Here is a 22,438-nt window from a genome sequence, read left to right on the forward strand (position 1 = left end):
TTTTTTCCTGATGCCAGCTGAAAAAGATCCAACTCAAGCATTATTTTTTACTTCCAGGATGCATTAATAACTGCAGCTAATTGCCATGTACTATATTTACTTGTTGCAATAATGTCTGAAGGTCAGTCCAACCTTTGACAGGATGAGGTCCATCCTCTGGAAATAAATCCATCCTACTATTGAATGTGAAAACATGATATCGGCATGAGCACCCAGTGCTAATAGTCTATATCTTATGGATGATCAATGACTTATTAAGACATTGACAAGGCAAATATGTGTTTGTTAACAGCATGGTAATGACCTTTAATTAAGTTGCAGATACAAGTAAAAATTTCTTCAAAATAAATTACTATCTATTTTATACACCAGAACTGTGTTGCATTTGGTACAAAAAACAAAAATCATATGAAGCAATGAATGAGAGGTGCTTTGATGTACCACATTGTTTATTTGTCCAAAGACATAAATGAGTCAAATGGTCCATCACAATTCAAAACTGGTCAGTTCAACCATCACATACAAAGTAAAAATCCCAGCAAAGATAAATTAACATTGCTTTAGTCTATATATACACACACAGGAAAAACCTTATAAAAAAAGTACTATTTACAAAGACTGTACAGGTGAAGAGGAGTCTTCCTGCTGCAAAAAATAGAAAATACATTTCTTTAGACACAAATATTCATACTTGATGTTTGCACTGCATGCTTAACAGACGGTACAATAAATATCTAATGTTACATACCTATAAACGATTTAGCAGGTTGTTCTGAATGTCCTCGTACACCTGGTTATAGATCTCCTCTTTGGAATTCAAACCATTCAGGCATTCTGCAACAATTCATCATTTTTTTTATTACTAATATAGAAATATGAATCAGAATTGAAACATTAGTGCCAATTCCATTATTACCCTCAGGTAAGATATTAAGAGGGACTTTAAACAAATAGCAAAAAACAGTTGCCAACGTACCAATATTTAACCCGCTGTCCTCCATCTCTTTCCTGTGTTTCAGGTACATTGGCCACACGTGACCATCGAACAGACCAGGGGGGTCGGGCACGGTGTACTGTCTTGTACTGAAAAGAATCAAAATAAACAGTGTTTGAGAACCTGTATTTCAGTACATAATTTTCATCTCATCTAAATGAATTTGAAAGCAAATTTGCCTCACCTTCTTCTTCTTTTGCACTCCTCATAAGGAATCTCAATGTAGTAGCATTTGTCAAAGACTTCCAGCAGAGGCCTGCGGAGGGAAAATACATAATACATTAGACGCAATCTAACGTCTTCTATAAAGCATCAGCGTCATTTAACACCCTGTTCCTTATCTATCGCCGCAGCACGCTCGCCACTCACTGAATGTACATTCAGACCCAGACACTCAGTGGTGACGTCGTAAAGGACCAAAGTCCTTATCTTGGACCACAAGGATGTTCAAAAAATCTGCACACAGGCGTGTGCTTGTACACTTATGAATGTACAATCTGACATGAGCTAACGTCATGACTTGGGCAGGGTTAAAGCTATTGACACAACAAGGCTTTTAAAATGGCTTGAGAATCATTTAAAATGTCAATGTATGGAGGTGATATGTAATTTTTCAAAAATTGTTAAATTAAGTTGCTCACAGTGGGCCTTGAATGTCAGCATTGTATGTTTATTGCGGTGGGTAAGTTTGGGACTTTTGTCAGTGGAAATTAATTTAAAAAAATATATATATAATTAATTTACTTCCCACCCCTTTTTTGGGTTAATTTTAAAGGTTTTATGTGTCCAAACAACTTTGTATGTGTATTTGGTAAAAGTGTGGAACAGAAGGAGTGTGGAGCTAAAACAATGTTCAAACGTAACATAAACACATCACTTTTGCTGTTTTTCTATTTTGACGATTAGCTATGGACTATTTGTGAATATGTCGATTGTTTAATGATATATAGGTAATTAATTGTATTATTAGTTGTACTTAAAAAAAGCAAAATCTGTAGTGATTAAAGGGGTATGATTAAATAGATTTACCCTTCTTCCTACTCCTTTTTGCACATGTAAGTTTCAGCGTTTGTGGATCATATAAACTGTCTATTTCTGTTGTTGTAATTCCTCATTTTTTGTTTTCTAAACTGTTTTTCTTTTATCATTTTACATGTCCGAAACAAAGACATCAATCAAATCAAAATATTTGCGTACCAGAAAACAAAAAAAAACCAAAAAACAAAAAAAGGTACACATACTCGTAGTTGTAGAGCAGGAAGCCCTCCACAATCAGAATGTGGATGTGATCAAGTTGGTCCGACACGTCTGAGGCAGGCGACACAGTCACACCGTGGGATCGGGCAAATTTCACTGGATTCTCCATCCAGGCTTTCACTGTGTTGGTCATGGCTTCCATATCCAGAGCTGTAACCACTGTTCATTAAAGAGTAATAGGAAGAGAGAAAGTGGAAAGGACAACAGCGGATTAGAATAAATACACAATAAAAATGTAATGTAATGGGTTTGTGTTGGCTGCTGTTTAGTTACTGAAGGTAAAAATGTGTGCAATTATAAACGGTGGCAGTGTGCACCACACTAAGAGGACAAGTATGGTGAAATCATATTGTCAGTGAGTCACTGGCAGGCTCCAGTGAAGTCTTACCATCCCATTGTCTAAAGCCGTCCTTCCCGACTTCTATCTGATCAGGTTTCTGAAATAACAGTCACCAATAAAACAGTGCTGCAACCTCACAGCTCTGAACACGAGCAGATCCCACTCACTCACATGTCAGAGTAAAGCGATAGACACAAAGCAGGGAGTAGCAGACAGCAGAGCAGCATGCACAAAACTAAGCAGTTTGCAGCAAAAAAAAAAAAAAAAAAAAAAAAAAAAAAAAAAAAAAAAAAAAGGCATGTTTGAGCTCAAAATAATAGAATTCAATACAGATATGCCTAAAGCTGGTAAACTTAAAATGTGTTAGAATATTAAAATAAAAAATTTAGTAAAAAAGAAAAAAAGACTAATAAAAGCTTTAGCAGAAATCAAGGAAACTTGTAATACGTGTGGGGGTGGGGGGTGTTACTCATTGCACCATCCTCCACTTTTACTACCATGCGGCGCTCATGCAGGCTTTAGAAGAACAACAAAGCTCAACGACACTGAGTCACACTTCAACAATCCTCCCCGTCATGCTCACCTTGAAAAAGTCATCCTGATGTACAACACAGCAATTGGGCAACGTCTTGATCAGGTTATTTGTCAGCGTGGTTTTGCCACCATTGGTGATCCTGAGAACAAAAACAGGAAAGCAATCACATTTATTCTATCATTGTAAATATGCTGCAGCCAGTATACATTATTCATCAAATTTATACAGCAATTTGTGTGGAAATAAAAAACAGAGCAGCTTAAGAGGATTTTTTTCCCCCCCTAAAACATTATAATTTAAGCGGTATCATAATTTGTTATTTAATCAAACAAACCAAAAAACTTGTAATACAAGACATGACCTATAAAAATACAGTAAATATGTGTAGAAGTTATTCACGAACAGGTTGCATTTTATTTTTCCCATATAAGAAAGTCATGATTGAATATATGTATTATAAAGTGCAAGAATGTTATTATTTGTAATAGGCTAATTATTGATACAGGACCGGAAACGACATCAAATAAATATTCCCTCCATTTTTGAACAGGCAGAGAAGGACCCGCCATCACATTTCAAATGTCCCGCTCGTTTAATGACAACAGAATGGGCGGAACAGGCGACTGATAACACAGGGGGCGCGTGTGGAAGTAGCATCACTGTTAAAGTTACAATTCAAAACATATATGTGAAATACGTACTCGAATAACATATTATTTAGGCTAAAACAAAGTTGAACACACTAACTTACCCGCCAATTCCTATAATGTATTTCATCTTGTCCTTCGTCAGGCAACAGTCCTGTGAACGTCAGGCGGTTAAAAAAATAAAATAACAGCTTCTCAAATAAAGTTTAGAGTAAAAGACAAAAATGTCCAACAGTGAAAAGTCTAAAGCTTTGCTAGTGAATCTCTCTATGACAGCGACCCTGTCTCAGTCTCCATTGACTGCGGGAGCGGATGCACTCAGCTTATATAGCCACCGTGCGTAAGCGTAAGGTTGCGTCACAGCATGGGCAGGCACGCGCACATCACGTCGACGTGCCTCTGTCTTCCTCGTGCTGAGAGACGTCCTGGTAGCAGCCAATCACAGACCGCGGAAGAGTGTGACTCTTAAATACGGACACGAGCAGCTGTGGGTGTCTGTCAGTGAGCCTCAGCGTCACATAGATATATACACATATAGCTCCTGTCCGTCATAGTACAGACTCCACTCATGGTCCCACCGTGGAAAAATACACGTCTGTCAGGGAAACAAACAGAGTAGGGATGGATTATACCCAATAAGAGGTACCAAGTCAGTACTAATGTATTTTATACATTAAAATGAATTGAAAAAAGGATTTTTTTTTTCTTTCTTTTTTTTTTTTTCTTAGAGGGAAACAACATTATATAGTTTTACTGTGGAGAATGTTCAATAATACCACAAAATGCATTAATATAAAACCAGGAAGAAGTTATTTTTGCCCCCTAACCTACATTTTATTTGGAGGTACGGAATTAGGATTAGGACCATTTTTGATGGAGAAAATAATTTTAATCAAGTTGAAATTTTTATTAATATTTTATTTAGATTAAAGTGGAAATTTTGAAAATAAAATAGAAATTTTTTAGAATAAATTAGAAAATTAGAGAATAATGTCAAAGCTGGAAGCGGACTTGGGCCAATTCACCATATGACGACAAACAGCAGATTGTGGTCGTGTATCAATAAATACATTAAACTATACTTTGAAGTTGGGTTTAATAACAAAGAAAATGTTTATCTTTTAGCTCGTAAACACGGCGTTGTAATCTCTTTAAGGACTTTGAAGACGTCGTTAGAACTGGTGTCGTGTATTGAGTTCACATCGTACTGAGATTGTATATACGCATGCGCGCACATGCACATTACCGGAAAATGAATTTTGCCAAAAAAAAATAAGAATTTTCTTTTGTTTGTTTTTCATTTCAAAGTGAATGGACACATGGTTAGGGTTAGGCTTAGTTTAGACTTATAATCTCAGTACGGAGGTAAATTCAGTACGTGACACCGGTACCAACAGCTGCTATGTCAGTCCCGTAGTTGTACCAGTGTAATGTTTGATACTGACGAATCAAAAGAGGTGCTTCATCATCGTGAATGTCTATTTAAAACTGAAATTGTCTAGGAATCTGAAAATATTAAATATGATGAGCAGCTACATACATGCTAAAAGGCAGGGAGGGCAATATATTCAAATGTTCTGATGAAGACACTTTTTAACCTTCAGGTCTGTGAATATCCTCTACTGCACACTGATACTACCTCATTTAACTTTTTGTGCTGAAGCATGGTGTCTACAAACAGTTTGCACAATACAGAAACGTACCATAAGAATGGTGCACAATGTGGATTTTTGTGAACATACAAATGCATTACTTATAATATCAAAGGCACTAACATTAATGGACCTGGTGGATCAAACAACAGCAATAATTATGTTCAAAACAAGAAATAACTTACTTCCCTCTAACTTACAAAATATGTTCAAAGAAAGAGAGGGGCATTATCCCATCAATGGTGATCTAAACTGGAAACAGTCAGATGGGCATTCCAGACCATGCAGACGCCGCTAGATGTTAACCTAACCACTAGGAACTAAGCCCAGAACCATGCAGGCAGACCTGATAACAGTGTATCATGTTTTTCTGCAGTCTGTGCCTTCTCCTCACCTTTCTCTCTCTGCTCTGTTTCAGGTGTCGTGAAGCTGATGATGGCAGTTCCTGATCATTGGTTCACGGCTCAACTAGTCTGGGACACTCATGTTCTATCTCTCTATCCTGTTCTGTTGGTCCTTCTCTCCACTAACACCAACCAGTCGCCGCAGATGGCTGCCACCTCTGAACCTGGTTCTGCTGGAGATTTCTACCTGTTCAATGGGAGTTTTTTCTTCCCATTGTCGCTGATGCTTGTTCATGTGGATTTGTTGGGTTATTTACAAATTTTATATTTTGATAGCGCTTTGTGATGACTTTTGTTCTAATCAGCGCTATAAAATAAAGTTGAAATGAATTCGATATACTGTATAATTGATTCCTTCAATGTAACTTTAACCTTTAACTTGATCAGAACTTGGCTCAAGCATGGCGACTCATTCTGGTTAAACATCTTAATTCACTTACTCGATACAATGGGGGGACTTCGACTCCTCCTCCTCACCTCAAACCTTGGCATCAATAAACTGCTGATAGCCTTATCAGAGTTTCATCAACAAATACTGATATTCTGGAAAATGTTGTAAACTTTTCAACTCACAACGTGACTCTATGGAACAATAGATACATCTTAGATCGCAACAAATCCTTGTTTTTTGTGACGGGTATGGGAGAAATATGTGGTCATTGGTTTAATTATTGAATTCTCAGTGCAACCTTTGAAGGCATTTCAGCTCTGTATCAAACACAGTTTCAAACCTTCAAAAGAAGAAGTGAACGATGTATACTAAGCAATACTCAAAAAACTATTTGATAAGAAATATACCCAATTAATCCAAATTTAAAGGCTTTTAAGACATTTCCATCCCTGTTAATAACGAGGTCCAAATGTATGCACATCCCTATTTTTTTGAAAAATGGCAATCCCAAAATGAGTAATCCAAATTCGAATCGGATGAAAGAACCAACTCGAAAAAAAAAACAGAGTCAAAAGGATTGGTCAATTACGAACAGATTTATTTTGTCAATGATGAGAATTTTTCAAATTTTGAAAAGGATCCATGTTTGAAATGTCGTGAAGGTTTTTTTTCTTCCGACAATTTTTTGATTGACCACGTGCGGGGCTGACCAGGGCTAAAGACGGTCCACATAGTGGAGTTATGGATGTAACGGACCAACAGCTGAGCTTGCTTTACACAGCTGCTCTACAGTAATCCAAAGGGATCAACATGGTCACGTTCACATTATACCAGAACAAGGTTAGAGTGAGTAAACAGGAATTGGCAATTATAATTCCATTAATTTAGGTCAAGTGCCTGAGTATGAATATACCGCAGTATGACAGTTTTTAGACAAAGGCCCCCCATGCTTAACTTCACACAATGTTCCAGGATTTAAGATTCTGGATAATTCCAATGAGCTCAATTAAACTAAGACACCCCCCGCCCCCCTCCAATTCTCCAAATTGGACCAAATATCCAAACAGTAGAGCTTGTCCCAGATGACTTAAAACACATTGTCCTTCAAACATTAGCTAAAATATTGATAAATCAAATATGTGCATGGCTTGTGGGGAAACCATTAAAGGTTCCTGTCAGTGTCAACCAGGATATATTTACCTTTGACCCTTGTCTGGTTTTGTTTAATCAATGAATTGAAGGCTGAAGAAACAAGATGTTGCGGCACTTTAATTTTAACTTTAATTTTTGTTTTAATTAACAAAAAGGAGTCTAAGAATCACAGTATGTGCACAAAACCAGTGTTCTTACAGAAGGAATTGTACTAAAAGGGTACAAGCTGTGACATTAGGTATTTCAACACTACATGGTACATGTTGCATGTACATCTTCATAATCATTTCAAACACAATCTAATAAAAAAAACTGAAGACATTTAAATTCCAGACCGAACCTTTTTATTTGGACATATTTACAAACAGAGAAGCATATACTTTGTTTGAATTTCAGGAAACAAGCAGGAAGGTGTATATGCAAAGTACAGTGTTTGTGATTCTGAGTGTATTGTGCTTTTCCTTTTTTCAGAATGCTACATTTTATTTTGAAAACGTCAAATCACTCTACTAAAGCATGACAAAATGCAGGCAACATAGTCCAAACATCCGTACAGTGTTTCTGGATTTGCTTTAATGAGCAGTAGACAACTTATTTCAGCCAGCAATATAAAAGGAGAAGCTCACAGAATGACAAATTGGGATTCTTTTTGCATCAGGGATAATGGTTAAAATTTCAAATGGCATCATATAAAACAATTTCCTTGGATCAAAAAGAAAAATATAAAAAGTTTTAACTTCAGAATTAAAATGCTACCTTCCTGTACAGACCTGTGCATAAACTTATTTATCAACCACTATCAGCAACAGGAGTCATGCTGATCATTACAAAAAAATAGATTTCATTTTTCTGGCCCATTCTCTTTGAATAAACCCACAATTAGAACCAAATCCAACAGCTAAAAAGTAACAGATTACAAATAACAATAATTTACAAGACTAACATCCTACTACATTAAAAATGCTAAATATGGAAGACATGATGGAAAACGAGGGGTACATGAGAAAGTGCTGAAATTATGTTACAGTGATGCAAAATTATCCACACAAAACGAGTAACTCGGCTTCAGAAAGCAAAGCATTGCTTGAACGAATGCACACAATTGATTTTACATGAGCCATTTCAGTGTATCTTCTCTTACGGTATCGCTTAGGCTACAAGATACTAGTTGCCACAACGTTTCTCTGTTACCATGATCATCAATTCTTCAATCTGACGTATAGATTGGATGAAGATGGAATAAAATTATATTTAAAAAAAGTGAACCAGGAAGGGACACTGATCCCCACAGGTGTTATGGACAACCTCACAAATCCTTTAAAAGGCTTCATGATGGAGTAAATATATAGCATGAGGTATCAAAATAAAGATAAAGGCATCTGATACATTGAAAAACACTGTAGTGATGGTGTTGCTACATCTGAGATCCTTTTAATATTAGATCTTTGAAGGCATTCAACGTTGGTTTTCTTCAGTCCGCAGTGCAGTGACCATGTAAGAACCAGCTGAGAACTGTCCTTACATTCCATTGCTTTGCCATAAGCTGCATTACCGCTTCACCATTAAAAGAGATGCATTAGTGACAGTTTCCAGTAGAAAAAAAGCTCTTTTAACAGAGCTGCAGAGCTTTTGTTTTCTGTTTTCTATCTGAGATACGATCAGAGGAAACCGAGAGGAGGAAGCAAAAGCAAGGCATGATAAATGCAGCACACCGATCCTTATATTATTCAGAAAAGGAAGGAGCATTGATAAAGTGGTGAAATAAGTCAGAGAAACTTTTCTTCCCACAGGTATATAATGAAGATTTGAGGCCTTACGACTCCGTTATGCTCTGCATGAAAAAAAAAAGAGTGCATGAATAATGAGTTGAATGAGTGTGGAACAGTTTAGCATCATTGAGAATATATACAAATACATTTATCATAATATCAAAGTTCATCAAAGACATCCAAAAATGTAAAATTCAAAGAGATAAGAAAGAATATTCTGTGAAAACAAAAGAGGTTACTAAATAACTGCCTTCAAATATGAAACACTTAATCTGCTGTATGAATAATTATCCTTCAAAGACAAAGCACAGACGTTCTAACAAGATTTGCAAATGTTCATTATTCCCACCAGTGTGGAACCTCTAGTTTAGATGCAATGGGAGCATCGACTGCTTCTTTATGGTTAGGCTCCGGTGTTAACATTCACACAATAGGAAAATCAGTAAATTGAGTCACACTGTTGGTCTCATATGAGACATGAATGTAGTGATTAGCAAACTTTTTTCTTTCTTTCTTTCTTTCTTTCTTTCTTTCTTTCTTTCATCTATTGTTAAAGGGGGTGGTTGTATTCATGCTATCAAGATGTCAATCGACGCCACTCGATGCTACTTTGAAAGGTATAGGCTACCCACCCCTCCTCTAAACCATAGGAAATAGTGTCATGAGCAAAAGAGTCGACTCTGAGTTGTACAGTGTTTAACAAAGCACCTAAAGTAAGGTTATGCAACATGTTGCCTTAAATAAACATCATTGGTAATTACCTAAATTATTTTTGATGTTTCTGCAATGGTTAATGCACCAATATGTTGAAGGTCTTTAACCAAAAGGGTTTATTTATGCAAAAATATAGTTCAATAAAGAGAAAGAAAAACTTGAAAAAATAGTAAAGCACAATAACTTTTGTCAAACAGAAAAAATTGTTTTAATGGATGAATGTCATGCATGATACATTTCTGACTTCTCAGAGAAGCCCAGTGAGCCGGGATCATACCATTATGTGAAATAAAAATGAATGAATTAATTAAAGGGTATCTGTTTGTTAAATGAGTTTGGTTCTATTTTGTTTGCCTGGTTGAAATATAGAATATATAATGTATTCTCCTAATCTCTCACTACCTGCTTAATGTTGTGGATTTAGGCATTTTAAGTCACATATAAAGATGATTAAATTATCATTTTAGACATGGAACAATGGCAAATTCCAGGAAGAACAAGACTTGTTTGGCCACGTGAAGCATTATCTCTTATCTATGATTAATCGGGTCAGCTATTTGAAATTTCTTAAACTTTATAAACAGGAAAAGCCAGAGGTGGGCAAAGTACTCAACTTTATTACTTCAGGGAAAGATGAGATACTCCTTATCAAAAACTACTTCAATTCAAGTAAAAGTAGCTTAGTCCAAACTAAAATAATAATATTACTTAAGTGAAAGTATTGTTATTTGCATTAAAAAAAAGTTACATTTATAAAAGTAATTAAAAGTCTCAAACATAATATAAACATAAGCGCAATTTCGGACGCACTGATGCACAATAATAAAGTTGGTAGAACTGGCTTGAAAAATAAAACCATCTGCTTTACAACCAAGTATACAAAGATAAATAAAAAAAACTATGGAAAGAGTCTTAGGTTATAAATTTCTTTACATTACATTGAATTCTCTTAAACATGTTAAAATGAGATCCTGCGATAATTGTTCATAAATCATTAACAAGTGATAAATAATAATTTATGGATATCTTTATCTTATTATAACCAGAAGTACACACACACTTTGATTTAACCATTTCATATTTGAAATATTCAAAATTTTTATACTGAAATATTTATAAACGATCAACTAAAATGTGTGAACTGTTCATTTCTGCGTGATGTATTTATTATTGCTCTCTTGTGGACAGAAGAATTAATACATGTTGATTTACCTTTGCTTTTAAAATTGGTCAGTGATCCACAAACATTGATTTTGGCCTAGAAAAAAAGAAAAAAAAGATGCATTTCAAGATTTTAAAATGCTACAGATATGCACAATATTTCAACAGTGGTTATAGGTTGAACATCGAAACGTTAAGACCAACTACCTCTCAGACTTTTTGTTGGAATCTTGCTGGCCCTGCTGTTTCTGCTCCTGCTCCATTCTTCAAACAATCACACAAACAACACATAAAGTGTCATCATTTACAGTATACATCCCAATAGTCTTACTGCGCTACGAAAAGATTCAGATTAAGTTTGTAAGTATGCATTTTACCTTTCTCTGCGTGCCTTAATCCGTTCTTCATCAAATCTGAAAGTTAAAAAAAATTCTACTTAAAGTCTATTTTTAACACTTTTTGATATATTTACACTAGGAATGTCAAACATTTGGTTCACAAGCAAAATGGGGATCATTCCTGAGTCTAATTCAGTAAGTGAAAATATACTTATATTGCTATTTTTTCGTAAGTACTTTTTCAGTTGTATGCATATTTCTTGTTTATAAGGGTTGCATATTTACAATTATAAAGCTTGGTTAAACAAATGTGACATGTGACTAGTACCTACCACGGAGGCACTACTCCTGAGTGGTCAGGAGTAATATACCAAATTAACCGCACGTGTGGGTGTGATACGCCCTGCATACTATTATGTGTGCCATGCACCCACACACTCTCTCTTTTTCTCTCGACTGGGAAGGAAGTTACAAGGCCAACTTCACTTCCGAGTGACAGTAAATGGTTACAGGTTCACCGGCATTCATATCATATCTAACCTGTTACTATATTACAATCCAAATGAGTCACGAGGAGAGTAATTTGGCATCACATCAAGGTCAAAAACCAGTAAAAGTGCACTCAATGAAAACAAATAAGGGAGTTCAAACATTTTATTGTCATCATCAGAAGATGTGGAAGACATGCGTCCAGGTTGATAATGTAAAACATCAACTGAAAACATCATGGAAAATGGGCCAAACAAATGGCACCCAGGCAGGGGAATAAAAGGAAAACAGAGGTTAACTTAAGGGTCTGTCACAGGCCCCAGGATTGAGGCATGGGCACTAGACCTAACAATGTTCAACCAATAAAACCTACTAAAATCAATGACAAGGGACTATCTGGTCAGGAATTGCCAGAACAGCCCAGAACAGAGTGCACAAAAGAGAGGGGTCGTCAATGGCCTATGCTCTATGTGGAACGATGGGCAGAAGTAAGTAAGTAAAGTCATTGAGGAGGCCCAACCAGCAGCATTACATACATCTTCCAAGGATGCACCTTAAAACAGTGCCCAGGTAGCTGCCATTACTCTAGCATAGCACGCTTACTCGTTTCAACGATGCAATAACTAAAAAAAAGTCCTTCTTCCAGCTGAAAAGCCAAAGCTCAAGACGGTACAGCCACTCAAATGGGAGGCAAGCAAAAGGTCACGAGAACCACCTGGACGTCCCAGGAAAGATGCTACACCTCTCAGAAACTGAAGGCCAATTTCCGGACTATGGGAACCAGAAGACAAGCCATCACTTTCTATGGATAATAGAAAGCGCTGCTAGGTAGCCTCTGATTCTGTTGATTCTGTCCGGCCCAGGGAAAAGAGGTGTTGTAGGACGGACAAAATAACAGAGATGTGACGGGTCAGGGGAACATCTCCCTTACCCTGACACCAGCCACTAAATACCTTCCACTTTGCACGATACTGCTGCTGAGTGGAGGGGGCTCGTGAGGCCTGAAAGTGCTCAACACTTCCTGATCAAGGCTGAATGATTGCAAATGCTCGTTCAAGGGCAATACATGAGTATGGGTGCCAGATCTTGCCATGCACCTAGGAGAACGCAGCTCTTCTCAGTGGAAGAGTCCATGGTTGGTGTTCCAGTATCTCGTGGATCTCTACCAACCATGGTCTCTGTGGGCAGTTTGGTGGCACCAAGAGTACCTTGGCATGTTGCATCCTCACCTTTCTCAGGAAAGCTGGAAGGAGAGCCAGTGGAGGAAAAGCATATGCCATATAGCCTCATCGGAGGCCATTACGTGCCAAGCGGTCCTGGAAGGCAGGTGCATTAACAGCCACAGAGGTCAGTGAGTATTCTCCTCATCTGCAAAGAGGTCTACCTAGTTTTTTCTATGTTGGGAATTCAGTTTATTCACAGATAGCTTTTGTTTGGGATTAATAAAAACACTAAGATATGGAATTTAAAATGAGATTCTGATTTAATTTTTCAAACAAACTTTATAACTCTCGCATTAACTGTTTGCAGCTTTGTTCTTCATAAGTTTAGGACTGATCTGAAGCTGATGTTTACTGCTGTAGCTCTCATTCTTCATCTAGTGGTCGCTGGTACTTACTGCACCACACTCTCTGGTATGTGGACGTGCTCCATTGGAACAATCTCTGCTAGTTCATCAAGGCTGTGGACATACTGGATCTTGTTCATGAACTTTACACTGCAAAGACAACAAGAGAAAAGGTGAAAATCACTCAAAAGTAGCAATTGTAAGGACAATGAATAGTGTTGGATTTTCTAATCAAGCATGCTAACAACAAAATGAGAATTTGGCCTGCTGTCCTATTATATTTGCACTGTGAACAATAGCTTTTTTGCTGTCCACTTATGTCAATGTCAAATTTAATCTCAGAAATTGGCCAGTAAACTAGTAGAGGACATCTTCTTTAGACTAATTTTTCTCATTCTGTGTTCTTTTTTGTCACCAAATTAAATTAAACTTTTTTCTATTTTTCTGTCACTTTTCCTAAAAGCAAGCGAAAGTGTCATTGTACCTTATGAAAGGTCGAGATATTGCCAGGACTGTACGGATGAACCATGTGGGATGAGCAATGATCAAGGACTTCAGGTTCTTTCTCAGTCTATCACAAACATAAATCAAAATATAGATTTAGATGAGCTTCAATCAATAAGAAGCTGCAAAACTGGGTAACAAAGGAATCAAACATTAACAGAGTGTAACAGTAAACATGATGAAATGACCTAAAGGAGCAGTCCTTATGCTTTAAAGAGTCAACTTTAACAGAGCGAGCTTCGTTAAATAAAGTTAGTAAAAAGTGTTCTGCACACAAAATATGGACCATTAGTGTCGCTTTACCTTCTGTCTATCATTTGGTAGCACTTCTTGAGCCAGCTGATCCCAGGCATTCTGCTGCGAGGTGTGGCTCCATTCATGTAGATGATAAGGTAATCTTCAGCCACCAGCATCTCAAGGCTGCTCACCACATACCTGGAGAACAGAGGAGGCAGGTGGGTGGGATTTCTTTACAAATTCACCTCAAATGCATTTTCAACTTCATCTGTGAAACGTTAGAGGCAGGTGTGACAGGTGGACATACAGGAAGAGGTTTTCCATGATGTAGTGATAGTCTTGAGAGCTGCTGTCAGGCAGATAACAGGCAGAGAAGACAATGATGGCATTCAGGCCTTCCCCATAATATCCTGACAAGACACAATAACAACATAATTTACCGAGTGCAGTAAGGATATTTTATAATGAAATAATGTATGTACAATAAATTGAATTCATCCTGCGTAGATTCTATCCTCTGACCAAATGTTATTGAGTCTGACCTCCGTGTGTGATGACTCTTAGGTACGGTCTAATGGTCTGCATGTCGATACGGTGCTCCTGTTCACCGATAATCACCGTCCTCCAAAGGCGTCCGTTGTTTCCATTTCCATCATCACCCACTTCTCCTGCACCATCAGCAGGACCAGCTTTGGCAGAGGCCACTGGTGTGTCATCTGTGCACACACAGGCACACACACACACACCAAAAAAAATCTGGATCAACTTATCAGGATAGAATTTCATCATCTTTACTTGTCTTTGTACAAGGCCAAGTTCCAACCTTCTACTAATGCTGAAAACACAAAGATCATCAAGGATAAAAGGCAAAGATTAGGACATCCTTCACCTTCCCACTCCAAATCGTTGCCATTGGTGACAAACTCCAGCGAGTCTGTTTCATCAGGCGTATCAATGTCATCCACATTGATGTCGAGATCGTCTGGTGTGTCCAGGAAGTCATCTGACAGGAGCGACCCCTCGCTCTGATCCAACGACAGGCTCATCTCTGGGGCGACCAATGTGCGCCGTTTCCGGTGAGATGAGGAGACGCCATCGCCGCCTCCAGGAGGGTTCACAGTCAGAGAGTCATGAGGAGCTGCAGGGGCAACAAATCAGGTTCTCATGATCATGAGTTATTTGTGTTACTTTTCGTGGATTGTGCATCAATACTAACATGCTCGATTGTCGGTGAGACCACAGGAGAGGTCCATGTCTCCGTACTCAGGTAGTGGTCTAGATAGAAACAGAAAGACACACAAAGGATGAGCATGTAGTAGTGCGTTCAGGAGTAAATTAAGTTTCCTTCAGAGGTTTGTTCCCATAGAAGCTGTTTTTACCTTAGTAGTGCAGTGGTTGAGGAATGTATACCTCCTTTTATTTGCTTTAGCATTACTTTGTATAACTTTGCAAATTTCCTGATTTATAATTGTGTATTACCTGTGAATGCTCTGTGACAGACACATAAGTAGACGTCACATGCACAGCACAAAGACACACACTGATGAATGTCCCTTTAATTTTATTCAACCTAATTCCTTCTGCCCGTACTTTCTACACCCATAATTAGGGATATAACGATTCACTCAACTCCCGATACGATTCGATTCACGATACTGGGTTCACGATACGATTTTCTCACGGTTTATTTTACAAAATGGGAATGTTGACAAATGACTGAAAAATATTCCTTTATTTTTTTGGGGAAAATACGATACTATTTTCCTTTTATTTTTCATTGTCAAAAGAATCCCTTGTTAAACTATTCAAAATGATGCAATTTAACTAAAAATAAATCTTGAATGAAATAAATAAAGGAATAATACAAATGAAGAAGCCTATTAATTTAAATTCTGGTTCTATAATAAACAATTCAAAACTGCGTAATAGTTCTTTTTCTTTTTAAAAGTGCAACTGAAAATGTATTTTGTGCCTTAACAATTGGACTTTAAAAAAACAAAAACAAAAAAACAGTCATTTTACTGTATTTACGTCAGATATTTGTTTAGACCAGCAGAGGGCGCTGGTAACCCAGTGGTCGGTTGGCATGCAGTTATTCCACCAGTGAAGAAGAGAAGCTATGCTAGCAGACAGAGTTAATAGAAAAACCTGACTTTTACAGATATTCACGTAATATTACAGATATTCTTTCGGTGCTAAAGGAGTAAAGAATCATTTATGAGCATGTTTAACAGTAAATGGCGGCCAGAAAGAAAATAGTAGCAGATTCCGCCCGTCACGTCCGCTTCTGGAAGGATTAATATATAGCGCCCTCTGCTGTTTAAAAAAAGTACTGCGATTCAATTTTCAGAGCATCAATGTGAACCGTGGTACCTATGAATCGATTTTTAACTGCCTTCGAATTAATCGCTACATCCCTACCCATAATGTTGGAGCCTATTCGGGTGGCTAAAATTCACCTTAAAGTATTTCACGAACTTAGCACTTGGGAGAAAATGCTTTGTTAAAACTCAATTAAATGAATAAAATCCTTTTTTCGTCTCTAAAAAACAGATACTGGCAGTGTTCAAGAGCAGATGTGCGATTGTGAATTTACCCAGACCCTAATTATTATAAATAAATTGAGCAAGAAAAACAGATTGCAACTCTACTGCTTTTGCCTCTTAATAAAGTGTAACATTAGGATAGCAAAGCAGCCCATTAAAGCGTGGGTGTTGACACTGATCTCGAGAAGCATTGAAAAACAGTGCACGGATGAGGATGAGACGGTTATTAACTTCTCTCTGTGGAGAGATCCAGATTGCAGGTTGTGAGTCAGAACAAAGAGAGAGGGGAGGAGAAATAGGAGGGGGGGGGGGGGGGGGAGGCAAATGTCTCCGCATGCAAAGCAGATCATTTGTGTTTTCCTTTATTTACATGGGATGTTCTTAATGTTGACTTCCAGCTTGGAAATAGAAGAAACCATGGGACTAAATCGGACTCACCCACATATCTATGTTTATAGTTCTAGATCTGTGTTTACTTTAAGCTAAAGCATTATACAAGATAATGATATGTCAAACATGCTGCTAACAACCGCTATGTTTTGATGGTATATCAGCTGTGAACAATGAATATGTAGCTGTGAGCCTGAATAATAAAGAATGCAAAGAGTCGGATCCCTGTGTGTGTGTGTGTGTGTGTGTGTGTGTGTGTGTGTGTGTGTGTGTGTGTGTGTGTGTGTGTGTGAGTGTGCGTGTGTGCGTGTGCGTGTGCGTGTGTGTGTGTGTGTGTGTGTGTCAGCCAACATCAGCCAGAGGACACTGTGTGACAGGATTGGCTTCTCCTGAGCGGTTTAGAAACAGAAAACCAGACTCCATTCAGAGGAACTCAGCTCCAAAGCATCCTTTATCCTGAGTGAATACATGTTTATATAATATGAACTGACTGCAGGCAATTGTCTCTAAACCAAAGCAAGCTCATCTCATTTGTGTGTGTGTGTGTGTGTGTGTGTGTGTGTGTGTGTGTGTGTGTGTGTGTGTGTGTGTGTGTGTGTGTGTGTGTGTGTGTGTGTGTGTGTGTGTGTGTGTGTGCATTGTTCAGTAAATGTCAGCAGGACAAGGAACCTGTGATGCTTACCTTTAGGAGGGATCGACGTGCTGCCTTTGTTAAAGCTTGAGTAACCTAATACAACTCTAACGCTGCTTCACCCTCTCTCACTCTCTCATCAAGGCACTATTTAGTTTGACTAAATCTTCCAATGGTCTCATCCAAAACCTGCCACCATTTTCTTGCCGTGGTGTTGTTGTTGATCGCTGCAACGTCACATGACGTAGCCTAAGATGGTTTGCAGACTGAGCAGCACCTGCTCCCTGCCTCCCCATTTGATGAAGACCAATGAAAGCAGGGAGGGAGGAGAGGGAGGAGGAAGCGCATCGCTGCTGCTCATCACACAGATCTGCTGCACATTTTCTGCTGCATTCCAACATCTCCACCGCACATTTTTCTATTTTCTAAACCACTGTGAGTTCATTTTGACTCGGATGGCTTTGAAAATAAGCATTATAATCCATTCCTTGTGTTTTATTCTTTCAATACAACATGCTGAGGAACTCTGATCACCAGTGTTTGTGAGTATTTGACCCAACATTATTTCAAACAACAGAGAAACCTGCAGCCAGAATAAGACATTACGTTTCACAGAAAATGGGTGAAGTAAGTATAAACAGGCCATTAAGAATAAAAAGGGGATTACTCTGAAGAAGTGAATCAGTAAAAATACTTCATTAAAAAAGGGAAATAAACTGAAGAAAGTTGATTTATTTATTGATTAATTGATTAAAAAGATTGGTTTATTATAATATTAAAATTAGAATTTAAAATAAACACATTACATTTGTAAAAGTAAGTCTTTTATAAAGTTCAAATAAATAAAAAGAGTACAAATAATTGAATTTTCTAAACTTATCTCTAAAAGATCACTTAATTTTGTAAAGAAAGTGTGAATATTTGGTTTAGCTATATGCATATTATAGTTTACTCATGTTACACGTGAAGCAACATGATTAGTCATTTCTTTTAAGAATGGCATGCAATGACATGTTTAGCTGAGAAACATGTCATAATGTGATATTTAACATATACTGTACAACCACTAATGAAATTGATGTCACATCTAAAGTGTGAGCGGATGATTGATGATGAAATGAATCCGTGGGTAAGAGGGCCTACCTTGGGAAATCTTCATCCTGCCACTCATCTCTCACTTCCATGTTCTCCATTCGTAGAGTGGCTTCTGTGGTGCCCATTCCTCAAAGAGGAGAACAGGGGGCTTGAGGGAGGACAAATAGATGTTCATGTGAACAACATTGACGGAATAGAGCAACGTATCAAAGTCTGACCAGTCCTGTCCATTTCCACAGTGCTCGCACAAGTACTGTCAAGCAGCATTGTGAGCAAATTTGATAGAAAAACTGACTATTTTATTACAATTTAGGGGCTGACTGCAGGGGTCCACGTGAGCAATTATCCCCTAGTGCTCTAAGTTAACATGTGAGAGGCATGTGACTTCAACAGATCCGGTTGTTCTGAGCTTGGGTCCCCTCATTGTCAAAATTTAAAAAGAGAATAATTTTTTTTTTTGAAAGGTTTAAGTAAAGTTCGACAATCAGGCGCGTAATCCTTCACCCTCTGCAAATTAATCCTTTCTCACTGCTGCCTTTAGATCTTTACTCACACTAACTTCAATGACTTTCATTCATTTGTTCAACAGAGGTTGGAGGGAATCCAATTAGAAGTGGTGCATGCTTTGAACAGCACAGTGCCAGAGGTGTAATGTCTAACAACCATGTATGACATTGACAGTATTGTATTTACAATACAAGGAAATGCAACATCGGTGAGTGGGATGTAATAACAGGGAGCAGTTTTAGTGGTTTTAACAATAATTGCTATATAATATATGGCATGCAGCTAAGTCTCATTTACCTATTTCCATTGGTCATATATGGCAATACAAGAAGATATATTAAATTGCATAAAGTAATTAAATCAGATAAACTCAGAAAGGATCAAAAACAAGAAAACAAAGAAATATGTCACATGGTTTGGTTGATAAGGAATCAAAAATCCTGTAAATAATGCAAAAACACTCTAAATTTTTAATCTGCACATGCATTAGCTGCTGAGCCCTGGAGTCACTTGCTCCCCACTCGACTAAAAATATGAACTTTTCAATAAATTGCACAGCCATCAAGAAGTAAAATGGCTGCACAGCTTTTCTGGGTCACCTGAAAACACAATTATTCAACACAAAATCTAGGATTTCACACAATTTAAAGTCCACACAGTCAACCAAGTGGCAGATCTGTGGGACCAGTTCAATTCAAATGTTAGGACATTGACAAATCATTGTGCTGTTAAGATGATACTCACATGAACTTGGTGTTATCTCTCAGTTCTTTTCTCAGGGCTGACCACTGTCCTCATCCACCTCAATTACAGAAGCAGCTTTACCAGTCCTGAGCCTCACATGAACAGAATTGCAGAACCAAGGTTAAAATTCCTCCTCTTTGTGTCTCTCTAATCCACATGCACACGGTCGTCCGTGCACAGACACAGTGGTATACAGTGTCCTTGGTTGCAGCGGCTCACCAGCAGCAGGTGTCTGAAGACAGGGGGCACCTCTGTTCTGAAGCCCCCCTCCTCTGCTCTGCCTCTGACCACCTTTGTTGAGGAAAGACTGGCCGTGAAGAGTGAAACGACAGCACGCCTCTCACAGATTCTGTGTCCACATGCAGGGGCTCACAGTTCCCCTACAGTAACAGAGTAATGCACCTGCTTTGGCACCATTATCTCTCCCAAACCCTCCAAAGTATCCCTTTCTCTCTCACTCATCAATTCCAATGCTTTAGTCCAAATTTCTCTAAATCCAAATCTCTTTGGTCACCCATCATGCATCACCCCAGGGGAGAATTGAGCACCAGCCTGTGTGAGCCTTCACTCCTTCAGATAATCCTGTCCTTGTTTTCAGTGGTCCTCTCTGTGGCTGCTGTTCCCTGGCAACAGCATCACTCTCCATCTCTCCTCCCTTTACATCTCCTATGGCCCAGCCTCCTTCATGCCCACCGCAGCACATCCCCTATCACATTGCAGACAATTCAGCTTCTTACTTCACACAAACCCAACCAATCATATCAGTCCTCTATCTTCTGCACTGTCCACAGGAGCAGCAAACGCATACCTTCCCTTTTTACAGCACATCCATTTAGGAAAGATGATTATTTAACGGACTTGCATCACAGTTAGATAAAACCTTTCAATTCAATTATTCAAGGTCATTTTTATCCAATCATAGTGGAGAATCCCACACTCTAACCCTCCATCACCTACGCACAAGGATTTCCTCTGAAGAGTTTGTCTTGACACACTGCTTTGTAGTTTGGTTGTAAGACTGCTGTTCAGTCATTGGGCAAGTTTAACTCTCTGACATTCAGCTGACACTATAGGAGATCATCCTCCAGAGCCTTCACTCCATGTCACTTCCTTCTGAGACCAACTCGGATCATGTGAGGTTGCACAAATCATGGGTACAGCAGGTGTTATTTTATTCAAATGCTTCAGTTTGTGATAGTAAAAACAATTAGGTACACAAAAGCTAGAAAACCTGTCACGTATTAGTATTTCTCCAATGACCATGGAGATTCCATATGTTTTTAAATGCAGATTATCTCAAAATAAAATCCAACAAGAGGAAATCTAATTAAACCTTGAAATAGGTACAGTGTCCCGGTAAATCAAAAACGATTTCATTAACACAATATAATGTAAAAGTAAAAAGAAATTGCATTGTTTGACATAACGAAGCCAAAAGGAGGACACAACATACTAAAACATGCATTAGAACAAATAAAATAATACAAATAATAAAAAAAAACAATACAATAAAATGATATAAAGTAATGTAACTTAAAACAAATTTTAGTGTGAAAGAAAATCTAAATCAAAGAAATACGTAGTATAAAAATAAAAAACACCAATAAAAATAACTTCTATCGACTAAAATAAGAAAGCCAATTGAAATAATGTAGAATCTCATTTCATATTATTCATTGTCGTTTATAAACAAAGTAGCACACTCTTCTTTGCCCCATTTATTTTGTAAGAAGACTTTCGACATAGATTGTGTATGTCAGACATTTGATATATATGTGTCTGTGTGGCTGTTTGTGTGAATGGCTGACGTGATTACCATTATAGGGAGCTGATAAAGTGGGAAGGTGAAACAAAAATTGATTTAATGTGGGTGTAGATATGTGGCATTTCATTTGTGCTGCAAAGTCCAAATTGTGCATTGGTATTCGGGGAAAAATATAGCAAATACAATTACTCATATGTACAATTTAATTCCTTAATAAAAAAAGTTTTATCACGAGCGTGACAGATTAATTGGTGTGGTCGATTGATTGAGCAGATTTGAGCTATTAACTAATTAATCGACATCGGTCAATAGCCCAGCCAATGAATCTGTCGGGCTTTAATTTGTGAGTGAGGTATTAACTTTTTTGCTGAATAGATTTACTGTGGTTCTGTGCTGTGCTTTATATATTATAAGCTGCTACTTTTCAATCGGCAGTATTGATTTCAAATTTAAAACACTGGGAAAAGTGTAGTAGTTCATTGTTTACTGTTACAATTTCCCTTTCTTGACTTATCCATGTTTACACTTTGCATTTTGAGCAACTTCTTTTTTTTTTTTTTTTTTTTTTTTTTTTTTTACATTTTATCCCAGAAATAGTTTGTGTAAGTT

At 37.7% G+C, this 22,438-nt stretch overlaps 2 protein-coding genes across 4 annotated transcripts; both read right to left on the minus strand.

Annotated features, from left to right (window-relative positions):
• Positions 1–431: 431 nt before the first annotated feature.
• Positions 432–4,083, minus strand: mibp (muscle-specific beta 1 integrin binding protein). 2 transcript variants are annotated; one of them, XM_028444358.1, is made up of 8 exons: positions 3,878–4,083; positions 3,175–3,265; positions 2,640–2,688; positions 2,236–2,410; positions 1,179–1,250; positions 977–1,083; positions 749–834; positions 432–645 (listed from the first exon to the last, which is right to left on the minus strand). In XM_028444358.1, exons 1-7 carry the CDS (start codon positions 3,901–3,903, stop codon positions 749–751), a joined length of 606 nt encoding a protein of 201 aa, XP_028300159.1. In that variant the 5' UTR covers positions 3,904–4,083; the 3' UTR covers positions 432–645. The 2 variants fall into 2 exon arrangements, with proteins under 2 accessions (XP_028300159.1, XP_028300161.1); XM_028444360.1 differs by lacking the exon at positions 2,640–2,688.
• A 3,610-nt stretch (positions 4,084–7,693) lies between these two features.
• On the minus strand, positions 7,694–20,732 carry atcaya (ATCAY kinesin light chain interacting caytaxin a). Of its 2 annotated transcripts, XM_028445280.1 has the most exons (14): positions 20,284–20,732; positions 20,065–20,156; positions 18,862–18,961; positions 15,368–15,426; positions 15,041–15,289; positions 14,694–14,867; positions 14,459–14,561; positions 14,218–14,349; positions 13,895–13,981; positions 13,462–13,560; positions 11,394–11,429; positions 11,224–11,280; positions 11,068–11,113; positions 7,694–9,203 (listed from the first exon to the last, which is right to left on the minus strand). In XM_028445280.1, exons 3-13 carry the CDS (start codon positions 18,936–18,938, stop codon positions 11,086–11,088), a joined length of 1,101 nt encoding a protein of 366 aa, XP_028301081.1. In that variant the 5' UTR covers positions 18,939–18,961; positions 20,065–20,156; positions 20,284–20,732; the 3' UTR covers positions 7,694–9,203; positions 11,068–11,085. The 2 variants fall into 2 exon arrangements, with proteins under 2 accessions (XP_028301081.1, XP_028301082.1); XM_028445281.1 differs by lacking the exons at positions 18,862–18,961; positions 20,065–20,156; positions 20,284–20,732 and adding an exon at positions 17,770–18,010.
• Between the last annotated feature and the right edge of the window lie 1,706 nt (positions 20,733–22,438).

The sequence above is a fragment of the Gouania willdenowi genome, chromosome 4 (assembly GCF_900634775.1).
Source record: "Gouania willdenowi chromosome 4, fGouWil2.1, whole genome shotgun sequence".
NCBI classification, from domain to species: Eukaryota; Metazoa; Chordata; class Actinopteri; order Blenniiformes; family Gobiesocidae; genus Gouania; species Gouania willdenowi.